The following is a 12256-nucleotide window of genomic DNA, read 5'->3' as shown; positions in this document are numbered from 1 at the left end:
ATCCAAGTCCAAGTGAATGTTTGTGCCAAATGTGAAAGGATTCCTTGATGGCATTCCAGAGATATAGTGTTCACACGGCAAAAAAAATGGCTTTGTGAGGCCACTGTGAATTTGGACCTTTGACCTATGACCACCAAAATCTAATCAGTTCATCCTTGAGTCGAGGTGAATATTTGTACCAATTTTGAAGAAATTCCCTCTAGGCATTCTTAAGATATTCCCTTTACGAGAATGGGATGTACGGGCAGAGAGAACAAATTGCCTCCAGCCACCGGTTGTCGCTGGCACAGATACATAAAAACAACAAACAACAGCAAAAACGAAACGTGCAACATCAATCACTGTTTCACATTTCATAGGTTCTGAGAGAAAACTGAGAGACTGTTGTTTCTCTTCACTCACCTCATAGACATTTAACTGGCTCTGACCTCGGCACAGGTCTTTGTAGCTGGTGGTTAACTCCCCGATGAAGTCGTGGCTGCAGGAAGGGGAGGAAAAGAAACTGCCTCACATGCTGCTCATTCAGAAACAGTCACAATACTGTCCAATAAAATACAATACTGACAAGAGAAACACCACAACCACTGAAGTGCTGTAATGATCAGTTTGAATGAAAACTAACAGCAATTAAAAAAGTAAATATCGTGATTGTGGGCAGGGTTTTTATCGTTTCTAAAAAAATTCAATGAAAATCCCAGTTAACGGAGAAACTCACCAACATGAGAAAAACACCACAAATGGCTTTTTAACTATAAAAGTTTGTGTGAGTGCGTTACCTCCCGTCTCTGTCCCAGTCATACACTTCCACTTTGATCGTCCTGTGAAACAAATCAAACAGAGGACAAGGTTTGTGTGACCACCTTTGACAATGAACACATTTGACAGCCGGTACCTGAAGTCCTTGAGGGTAAACTTTACAGAAAACACTTCTGAAATGACCAAGTCTCAAAAACACGGTTATGAAGCTCATTGTTGGTGAAGGTTGAATCAAATCAAACGAAGCGAGTCTGCTCCGTCTCGCGCAAAGAAGTAATAATATAATGGTTCTGATGATATAATGGGGCTGACAGTTTCTTACATCTTTGAAGCTAGACTGTGTTGCGAACTTCTGCAGTTTTTGTCTCAGTCAGTCAGGCATCAAAGAGGAAAATCAAGGAAGGTTTAACTTTTTAAAGAGACTGGGTAAACTGGCATCAATGATTTTAATGAATTGTTGACTTTGTGTTTGTCACAGCGGAGCAAGCAGGTTGATAGTGTTGCTAACTTTTGCGCACAAAGCCAAAGATAGAGAACTAACCTCAAGGGAGGGAGCTTATTTAACAAGTTCCTGAAATAAGTTGGAAGGCGGGATATCAAATAGGAACGCCTGGGAGAATTCACTGAGAAGGAATAAAGAGCTTCTCTCTCTCTCTCTCTCTCTCTCTCTCTCTCTCTCTCTCTCTCTCTCTCTCTCTCTCTCTCTCTCTCTCTCTCTCTTTTTCTCTCTCTCTCTCTCTCTCTCTCTCTTCTGCCTGATCTGACGGAAAGATCAGTATCTTGTCCCCCAACTCCACCCTCTCCCTCCCTATGGGCTGCTGTCAATCATATGTCGATGGCTCCGGGAGGACGCCGGGTGATGGAGGGCTGCCCTGTTATTGTGAGCTGAACTCATTCTGTCTGCACTCAACTTATTTCCCCCACGTAACACACGTGTGTGCGATCAATATCGAGCAGAGAGAGATGAGACAAGAACTGTACCGTGAATCTGTGCTAAAAACACTCTGTGCTTCATAAAACTGACAACAAAACAAAAATCAGACAGATGTTCAGAGTCAGTGACAGAAAATGATCAAAGCCTCCTCCGACTACTGACCAACACTTGGGGCTATTGTGTCAGATGTTTTTTGGGGTGATTTGATAGTCACAGTCTACTTCTCTGATGTAATTTCTTTACGGCTAATGATCTTAGATGCCGCACCAAGACATGATCCAATCTACTGCAGAAGATACAACAGATTTGTCCCCAGATCAATTTAATTTTGCTTAACTCGCAGTGGAAATATGAGCGATTTCTCTCCCTGACAAGAGATTAGACTGATTCACATGAGGCAGAGCTGTGGTAGAGGAGCGATAACCATACCAAGGAAAAGAGATGTGAAGCACATAACATGAGGCTTTTCTGCGCTGGAGCACCGGCCATCTTGTGATCTCCTTCCTTCTGTACCTTGGACATCTTGGATCTAGTTCTTCATCCTCCCAGAGACTCATCCTAACTCCGTTCTGACCTGGTATTAACTTCTGTCTCACATGATCACTACTGGGCAACTCAAAGTACTAAGAACTAATAAGCAAAATGCAGATCCGACCTCTCCGGCCACATTCCTTTTCATTGTGAACGTAAGTGGTTCCTGGGCCACCCTGAAGAAACCCCTCCTCAGACTTAAGTTTCAGAATGAGCCAGACATATATTTTCATTCTTCGCACTGTTTTCCAAATATTGATTTATTTGAGGCAGCCCACCCAAATATCAACATTCAGCGCCACTTATTGATTTTCAATTTTTTGTTACTATTTCAAATGGATGGAAGCTTTTTTTCATTGTAAAGCTGAGCACGGCGAATTGATTCACTCAGCATCTCCTTACCCTGTTCCTTCGTCTCCCTCTAACACAAACAAACACACACACATACACACACACACACACACACATACACACATTGACAATGGACTCATCAGTCAAAGTCGGTCTGGCTACAAACAATAACACATTTTGTCTTTGCAAAAAGTAATGATGTACCGGTTTATTTCCTTTACAGCAGGGAAGTGAAATCGGATCACAAGTGTCCATTAGAGACGCCTGAGGAGACACCGTCTGAGGCCATGTGTGAACTGACGTACTTAGAGCTGTCAAACTGCGACCGGCTCACCCAAGATGCATGAACAGAGCCTGTGTCATTGATGGATCCACATTCTTCACATTTTTTTCCACTTACGTGAACTTTTATTCAATGGAAGTAGGATAGAGGCCAGTGAGGGGGTGATTTTAGACTTTATAAATTAAACTGATGATTTGGGGAAATCTGCATTATCTTTAAACTGGAGAAGGCTGAGCGTTTGACAAAATGCCTGAGTCAACTGTGGGTCAGAACCAATGCGGTTTTAATTATCCCAAAGCAGTTGTACTTTTTGATTTCATGAATTTGTATTTGCTGCGAATTAGTGAGCTAGAACTTGCAGCAACTCATATCAACTGTAAAATCGGGGGAGACAATAAATTGCTATAGATTTCTCTTGCCATCAAAATTCTCAAAGGGAATCAAGCATCTTTCATGCCTCCGCACCATCTGTCTGAGCCAATTAGCTTCTGCGGGCAGGTGAGCAGAGACGGGATCCAAGCGAAGAACCTCTGGTTGACACCGAGCGTGGTGAGAGGGTGAGATTTGAGGTGTTGTTTGATAAGTTGCACAGACTCATGGCTGCCTGGGTCAGCGCACACGCACACATACACACACACACACATAAACACACACCCACACAAATACTCTGCCATCCCAGTCACCTGTCAACATCTATAGAACCACACAAGTACAGAAAATCCTTCTTCCATTCGTCTCATTTTTTATTTCCCTGCCAAAGCTCTCTCTGCTCCTCAGGTGTCCCACGAGGCTCCTTTGCTCTGAACAGATTCATATATGATAGGAGATGCCATCAGGAGCTTGAAACGCTCTCAACGCCTCTTGCCACTTGAAGGCAAATCAATGAACAACCAGGCCAGGCAGCGTGTACACAGAGTTAGGCCTTTAATAATTCTGTATTTCAGCAGAAGATAAAATAAAAGTAGAAAATCAATACTGTCTACATTTGACGCAGCCTTCCCACTTTGAAGTAAGTACCATACATATTGAAACTTCCACTGGAAAAAAAATCAAGCCGCATGCCAGTGTGTGCGAGCAGAACATTTTCTTGTGCATCATCTCTCATCCTACCTGTTGTAGTCTCCATTGCAGAGCGCTCTGACGGGGATGGAGAAGGGCTGCCACACAGGGTTCAGCGTGTTCTTCATCACCTCGGTCTTGTGGCAGATGGTGAACCTGGAGACTCAAGGTCATCAGGAATTTTGAAATCCTAACACACACAGCTCTAAGAAAATACCCAGCGATAAAGATCTTCCCACTGCCGCCTGCTTTGGATGCACATCTGCATAAATCTATATCTGTATGCAGCCGAGTTCAAGGGAGCTCAATCTAACTCTCTCATGGTTGCTGCTCCTTTGAAATCCACAAAACCCCCCTACCTGGCTTTGATAAGTCAAAATAAAAAACCCACTTAGGAGGAGAAAAGAGATGCAAACTCACGTGCCGTCCTCGTTGCTTCTGTAGAAGACCATGAAGGGGTCCGATTTTCCAAAGAAGTCCTTTTTATCCAGTTTGTTGGCACAGAATTGCATGGTGGAGTAATCCTACAGACAAAGGGCGGGAAGAAATTCTCAAAAATGAAACGCAAATGACATTGTAAATCCATGCTCCTGCCGACGTTGTTTATTTATACAGGCTGTGTGCCAAGATATAAAAGCACCGGAGCACCAAATCAAAGCAGAGTGCTGACCAAATCCTGATGAGAGCAGAGCGAATCCAGCCAGTGGCCCCTATGTTTCCAAAACCCCACAAATGCACTCATTACCATTTCTTTATTATGCAACTGCTGCACAACAGCAGCGGATGGGATAAGGAAAATCAAATTGAAAACACCTTGTTGTGCTGCATGTAATCATAATAATAGTATGAGGGAGCGTGCAGGGGCAAAGTAATGGATTATAAAACCCTGCACAGGGAGAAAGTGGGGTGTGTTAGCGAAAAGGATGTAGAGGGTGTGAGTGCAGCTAATGATACATTAGAAAGGCTAGTATTAGCATAATTATACTCATTTAGGCAGCATTTCAATGTGTGCTTCCATTACAAGGACAATGGCCATGCCATGTAATGCCTTTGGTTCCAGATAGACTCCCTGTGGTCAAGTTAATATTCTGCATCTGTATCAATTGGGGAGGCTGTACAGTGGCCACAGAGTGGACAGGTACGAAGCAGGAGAAATTCTGCAAAGTGTCACTGGAAGCCATTACAGGATATTTTAGAAAGTGTCGCCCCTGGGAACATGCTGCATCTGCAAGTCAAGTGTGTTAATCATCAAATGCTAAAGCCTGAGATGTGATATCAGAAGACATTCACAGCTCTCGGGCTTTCAGGGATTGAAGTGCAGCCATTAGATGGGAATCAGCATGGTGCCGGGCAGGGCCTTTATCGACTGCTTTGACCCACATCAGTGTGGTGCGCACCGCCTCCGACCTAACGCGCACTAACCCCCCATCATATCACTTTATGCCTAGGACACAGACCAGCCTCTATTTCTGAGGCAATCGCCACAAGAGAGGATTGGATGAAGCTGCACAGATACACAGTGATTATACTCATCAATTAATTCTATTCACATTCTGCTGAAAATTGAGCTAATTTGATTATGTGCTGTCTGTAATTGTGCTTTGTTGCCAACTAATACTGTGAAAATATTGGAACAGAAGCAAAGTAACGGGCTGATTAAACTGTCATTTGAGGCTCCATTTGCTGCTGCATATCTAATTTCATCTCCTACTGTTATTTTCTGTGTTTCCAACCAGCGTACAGGAAGAAGGGAGCATTTTAATGGATAATTGTTTTCCCCAGTTTGTGCAGTTGGATATGTACCAGCCACGTTATAGAGGAAACAGCTCTGTATTCTGTACCTGAATCTCTCCCTTGATATCTTTCACCGGAACATCTCATTTGCCCAGCAGGGCTTGTTTTGTGGATTTAAGAAAAGGTAAGCTTTTATTGAAGTGAAGTTTGCATAGGTCACTTATCAACGTCTTTTAAAATAGCACCCCCCTATAACTGTCCTGCTTAGCCCTGACACAGCCTCTGCAATTACACTATCATGGTAACACAGCGCCTCAAGCCTTCATTAGACACCGATAACACACACCCGCCTCGGTGCCCAGCAGTGTTCTCTCATTAAGTGGGGAAAAAGGCAGAACATTCATTTCAGCCACTGAGGTTCAGGAGCAGAGGGGGAATACTGAGAGCAGACTGCATGCTCCCGTCCGTCTCTCTGCTCCAGCAAGATATCCCCGCATGGGGTACGTGGCAGAGCAATGCACTCCTTTCAGAACGTGGGACAGAATCCATGTTACAGGAGCTTATAACAACCTTGAGATCACATAGTGAATCACCAAACGAGGGGCGAGCAAGAGGATTATTGGAATCAGAAATGTACACAATCCTTTTGGATGGATCAAGCTTTGTTCCATTCAGTCGTCTGTAATGACTGTAAGCCTCAGGTGCAGGAATTTTGTGTCCGTCTAATAACAGTTTTAGATATATAACAAAACATAATAATGGGAACTGTAATAAGCTCAACTTCCTTTTCTGAATGCAGCGATAAAATGAAGGATACATGTTCAAGGAAAACACAACATACAAGCCAATACATAAGTGGTAATTGGACTTAGTGTAAGCTGATAGTAAGCTGGTGAGTGTGTATACTGTACATATTCTGCAGAGGCAACAAAATATTTTATATTTTAAGAGTCAAGGAATAGAGGCCGATATATATTGACCATGGGCAATAAAAATGGACGACATGTCTCCATTTCCTCTCACAATCCATAAACGGATACAAATGCTGCCATCGCGTAATTTATACTTCAACCAGCCACCAGGTGGCGATCAAGACGCGTTCGCTTCACTTCTGGGCAGCCGTCCTGTCCTTTATCTTTATACACAGTCTATCAACAGATTTAGAAGCTGAGTTTGAAGAGCATTTGTGATTTTGGATTATATAAATAACATGTAGTTGATTATGTATATTTTCATATATCCTGAACAAGACTTTCACTCATCCTAATACATAAACAAGAAGGAATAAACCTCTCTGTGGTTCACTGCTGTTAAACGTATGGTGTTAACGTAGATTTAAATCAGTAAGAATTGTGCTAGAGAGTGGGGAGGATGAGAGAGGGAGCCAGCCGCTGCTCAGCATGTCTCATGTGCCAGAGATAACAGCAGCCAAGAGGCAGACTTTTATCCATGCAGAGGCTCAGTCTAATGATACCTGGCAAATCCACCACCATGAGGTGAGGGCCAACCTGCCTCTCAGATAACGCTCCCTGCAGAACTTCCCCTCTGCTGGTTACAGTTTCCTCCAAACATGAGTTACAGTGTTTGCCTCAGGTGATGCAGTACCTCTGCTTCCTTCATTTATTGGCAACAGATGTATTATATGATAAACAGCATCCGGATGAATGGCACCAAATCCAAAACACTATAATTCACAAGTGTGAGAACGGCACCGACAGTGATCTCTCTTTTCTTTCATGTCTTCATCCTGTTCTCTACTCAAGCCGGAGTTTTTTCCCAGTCAGGGTTAAACTCTGTAAACAGGGCAGGTGTGGAGTGACATGTCAAGTCTGGGTCTCTCTAATTGAGTCTGGGAGAGAGGAGATGGTCATTTGAACCAGCGATGATCATTTGCATTTATATTACAAAATCGCCTCTTGAAGTGGTGCTTTCAGGGGACAATGCTAACTCTTATCATCGTGGATCCAATGCACCTGATGACTCCCAGCAGCCCCTCAACGACTCTGAGCACTGACGCTTCGATACTGCAGGACAGAACAAGTAACGGCCATCACTGCAGATTTATTACCAGCACGCCTTTTCTGTCAGGCGACTGTTTTTTTTTTTGTCAGGACACAAAATGATGCTGTAAGAGAAACTTTGATGCATCAAAGTCAAGTTTTTTCAAGATAAACCAGGTGGATTTTACTCCACATGTAGGACAGGATATTACTAAGCTCAGAAACCTTAGATAATTACGTGTATTAATGTATAAGAGCGTCGTAAAATATTGAATCAGTCATTGTAGCCCAGTGATTTGCTTTACAGCCTCTGAGGGAGGCCAGTTGTTCCGACCAATAAGTCTTGGTACTTCCTCATGCTCCACTGGCAGCACTGCAGTGTACTGTGGTTATTTACTATCTTCATTTAGCAGGGCAGATAGAAAGCCAATGGACATTAGTGGACACAGGTTATTAGCGAGGACTCAGGGATTAACACACCGCACGCCGGGGGAAAATGCCCGCTTTAGTAATTGGAATGAATGTGGGCTCATTAAATAGCCATTCAAACTCAGAGCATATTCACTATGTACACAATTTCCAAATGACAAACTCTGCAGCACAGAGACATGGCGTATCCTGCTGGTTTAATGGGGACAGCTATGATACGAGAGATATAACTGAAGTCAAGGCTATTAAACAACCCACTTCACTTCAGCAGGCTGGTGAAGAAGATTGCTCAACATGCATTATGGAGCTCACACAAAGTGCACAATTCCCCAAGTGTGTCACATACAATTTCACAGTGACATGCTATAATCTATCACCTATAGCGGATATGCTCAATTAAAGACTAATGCACCATTGTTGCAGGGCCCATTTCAAATTAGATGAGTGAACATTGGACAACATGTATTATGAAGCGGTCTGTGTAATGCTTATTTGTTGCATTTCTAGATGACAAATGAAAAATTGGTAAATTTAATTCAATTTGCCAAAATTTCATTTTTCATTCATGTTTTTCCAATTTACCAGTTTGTATATGGAAAGTTGTGTCAAATGTCCCTGAGGCCATCACAGAACGAGAACTCAGATATACTCTATACTTGTCAAAACGTTTTTTGGACTTACTCTGCAGTTTCCCAGCTCCTCGGCCGACAAGACAATGGTCCCACATTTCTTCCCAGGTATGCCACTGTGAAAACAAAAAAGATATGATTCACTCTTTCAACAAAAGACGTTCACATCACAACCTGGAACATTTCCCCTTCATCATTCTGTAGCTTAGGATTGTAATGTCTGCTTGCGATTAATTATACTGACAAAGATTAATGGTCATAAGAATGTTTCTACTTTCCAAATTTTTCTTTTCAGGCCGACAGTACAGGTGAATTTTCTATAAAAATCCATTAATGCAATACAGAATGTAACTGACACGTTTACAGTCCTAATGAGCACATTATTTTGTTTCTCCTTTGTAACAAAACCATAAAAAAGTTATAAATCCTGCCCAATGTTTTTTTCAGCCAAATGTGCGACATAACAGCTGAGACACAGAACTCGTCTGATCCCTGTTTTCCAAAACCACACAGAGAACGTAAAGTCTGCTTTACGCTGATTCCTGCTGCAGCAGATGATCAAGAGAGTTTATACATCCCTGCTTTTCTGCACATTACCTCTTCACTCGCTTCTCATCAACACAAAAACATTGCGTCTCGACAGAGTTAGTCCTAAACTTTATTTGGCTGTAATTTTCAATCTCGACAACTCTCTGCATCCTCTGAGGCCTTGAGAGGCAGCGAGCCCATTCCACCCAACACAGAACAACATGTCTCCTTTGTGGTTGTGCAGCAGCGCTCCAGCTGCTGACACTGCTGTCATCCCTCTCGATAAAGAAGGAAATAACACGGGAGTCCTGCTGCGGCCTGAGCAGGAGACCAATCGGGAGAAGGTCAGACTCGCTGTTGATCCTCATCAAGCTGTGACAGAATATCTGACGGGCAGTAATACTGGATTCCATACCGGTTAATTGGAGGTCGTCTGACTAGAGGAGCAGATGCTTGCATTATTTACAATTTAAAGCTCAAACCTGCTACCTGGCTGAACATGCAGTAATGGATATACAAGGAAACCTCAGCTGTTAGCAGAGAGTTAAAGGATTTTCACATATCAAGAATGCAGCAAGAGATTCTCGGGTTCGGGTGAGGGCTGGTGCTGCGGAAATTGCTGTGAGAAAATCACGTTTTTGTTGAGAGCACATCAACACCAGCGTCGGTCATCATCACGTAAGCTCTCAAATCCCATAATTTTTCCAAGTTTACATCTTCATCTTCCACGAATATGACACCATTATTTTTGTTTGTTTTTATCTTTTTTGTTTTGCATCTCTTGCATGTTATAAACGTCACCCACTCGCCAGCAGTGAATCCGCCGCACAATATCCTGCTGTATCCTCACAGGGACTCATTTGGACAATTACTGGGGAGCTGGCAGGGAAACCTCAGGAGAATGTAAGGGCCACTGACATTCTCACATACAGCTCCTATGGAAAACTTCAGGACAATATCAGGAGTTCCGTGCATGTCTGAGAGCAGCTCTATAAGATACAGAGTCTGTTTCCTTTCTTTATTATCTCCTTGTGCAGCATTTTTAAGATAAATGGCACGGGATGTTTTCCATTAACCTTTACTGGTCACTCTTGGGTTTTCCAATCCAATAAGACACAGAGTGTAATGCATCATAAAAGCAACTGTCCACTGATGAATCAATTTCGATCGATGCGTTAATATAAATCCTCTGCGCAAAGCCTCCAACCACAGCGGCTGCATGTGCAAGAGAATTATCACAGTCTTCGATGAGACCAGATTTTAAATGAAGAGGGCACACACATTTCTTTCTCAGGCTCCATGTTCAGGCTCCGTGGAGACCAATCTCAAGGTGAATTAACTGTCCTTGAATTATTGATGTTTCAGTCTGAGTTGCACACCATGCAGACTGATGGTGCCTCAAAGAGCCGTAAACCTCTCATTGACGAGGCCAGTGAACCCAGCACGCCCCACAGGTCTCCCTCAAGTCAAAATAACGACCAAATCGCCTTTCAAACTGGGAAACGATACCATGTGATTGGTTAAAAATCAGCTCCCAGATGCATTAGCTGCACCGCTCGGCTCTTATCTGCTGCGGAGACCAGAGCAGGTACCAAAAGGGCAACGGCATTTTAAATGAAGCGTGCGTAACTCAGCACGACATTTCCTCTGACAATGACTTAACTTAACTTGAAGAGCAAGCACTGCACGGATAAATACACTCGTCGTTTATCTGTAGCTCAAGCTTCTTTTTATTGCCCAGGCTTGCATTTTTTTATTTTTTTTTTCCTTGCTCGATCCATCAGCTTCTGTACTGATGTGTGACTGTTGGGGATGAAATGTCCCGCATCAAGAGGCCTCATTCGCTCAGCACTCATTCGCTGCCAGTTCCTCAGTGGGGCAAAAGGCTTTGATGATGAAACCATGTGAAATGCGGTGCTGGGGTCCTCCTTCCCGCGCTATCAGCAGTGAGCGAGGGCCTTCAGTCTGACTGCTGCGAGAAACTGACTGGCTTTAATCAGCTGCTCGAGAACATTTGTTCCATATTTGTCTCCACTGATCCTGCTGCAGCTCCAACGCTTGGATCTTCAAATGACTACGTTCAAACCACAACAGGGTATATTGCGATGTTTCACACTCGGGCAGACCCCAGCTGAATGACTCATGTCAACATGTGACAGCTTCAATGTTTCATGTTACATCAACAACAGTACAAACACAAACTCTCCCTTTTCAGTATTGTGCTTTTCATTATTTTTGTCCTGTATGTGTATATCATTGTATCTTCTGACCTCTAGGTGGACGAGTCAAGTAATAATCAACTAATGAGTTTCACATCAATAACAAGCATTATTCAAATCATACCCTAAACTGTATCATTATTGGTATTCATATTTCATCAATCTATTAATTACAAAAATCAGCCATTCTGTCAATCTGTCTGTTGAAGGCATATCTCAAGAACCGTTGGTCTTATCGGTTTCACAGTTATGTATTATTAAAGGCCCATGGATGTGCAGTATGGATTTGGTGCGATTGGGACAATATTAATAAAGTTTGAATAAACAAGTGACCCGCACTGTGGCAGGAAAATGAAGTGGTACTGGCTAAATAAGCACAGTCACAACCTTGAGTGTATCTGAAGAAAGAAAGGATGATCTATGTTATTCTGTTATTTCATTTCTACAAGATTAAATGTAATCTATAGTTGAGAGAAACAGTCGCGAAGAGCAGATCATTTTGCAGAAGCAGTAATGTCGTGTAAATTCTGAGGTAAATGCAGACATTGAGTTTTGATGAGGTGGTCTTGCTCTGAAGAGACTGATGACTTCCTGTCGTCGTACAAGATTTCTGTGCTTAGAGTGAATGATTAATGTGATATAATAAAGCAATCCAGCATCACAGCAATCCAGGTGAGTAGTGGCTTCACGAGCCACATGCCAAGTAGCTATGTGCTTTACACCACACTCAGTAATTCATACAGTCACCTACAGCCTTCCCTTGGCATTCGACTGTGCCGTATGGTCGTAGCCGATCCGATGCC

General features: G+C 42.9%; 1 protein-coding gene across 1 annotated transcript in view; it reads right to left on the bottom strand.

Moving 5' to 3' along the window:
• The window catches only part of cpne5a (copine Va), a 67730-nt gene that overhangs the window by 22953 nt on the left and 32521 nt on the right, over positions 1-12256 (bottom strand). Inside the window, exons 8-12 of the mRNA XM_061075097.1 lie at positions 8759-8822; positions 4335-4438; positions 3966-4070; positions 777-818; positions 403-478 (exon numbers count right to left, since the gene is read on the bottom strand). Of these exons, the coding sequence (XP_060931080.1) occupies positions 403-478; positions 777-818; positions 3966-4070; positions 4335-4438; positions 8759-8822 (391 nt within the window). The remainder of the gene's footprint in view (positions 1-402; positions 479-776; positions 819-3965; positions 4071-4334; positions 4439-8758; positions 8823-12256) is intronic.

The sequence above is a fragment of the Limanda limanda genome, chromosome 7, assembly GCF_963576545.1.
Source record: "Limanda limanda chromosome 7, fLimLim1.1, whole genome shotgun sequence".
Classification (NCBI taxonomy): Eukaryota; Metazoa; Chordata; class Actinopteri; order Pleuronectiformes; family Pleuronectidae; genus Limanda; species Limanda limanda.
The sequence above is the reverse complement of the archived record's forward strand: the minus strand, read 5'-3'. Positions and strand labels throughout refer to the sequence as shown.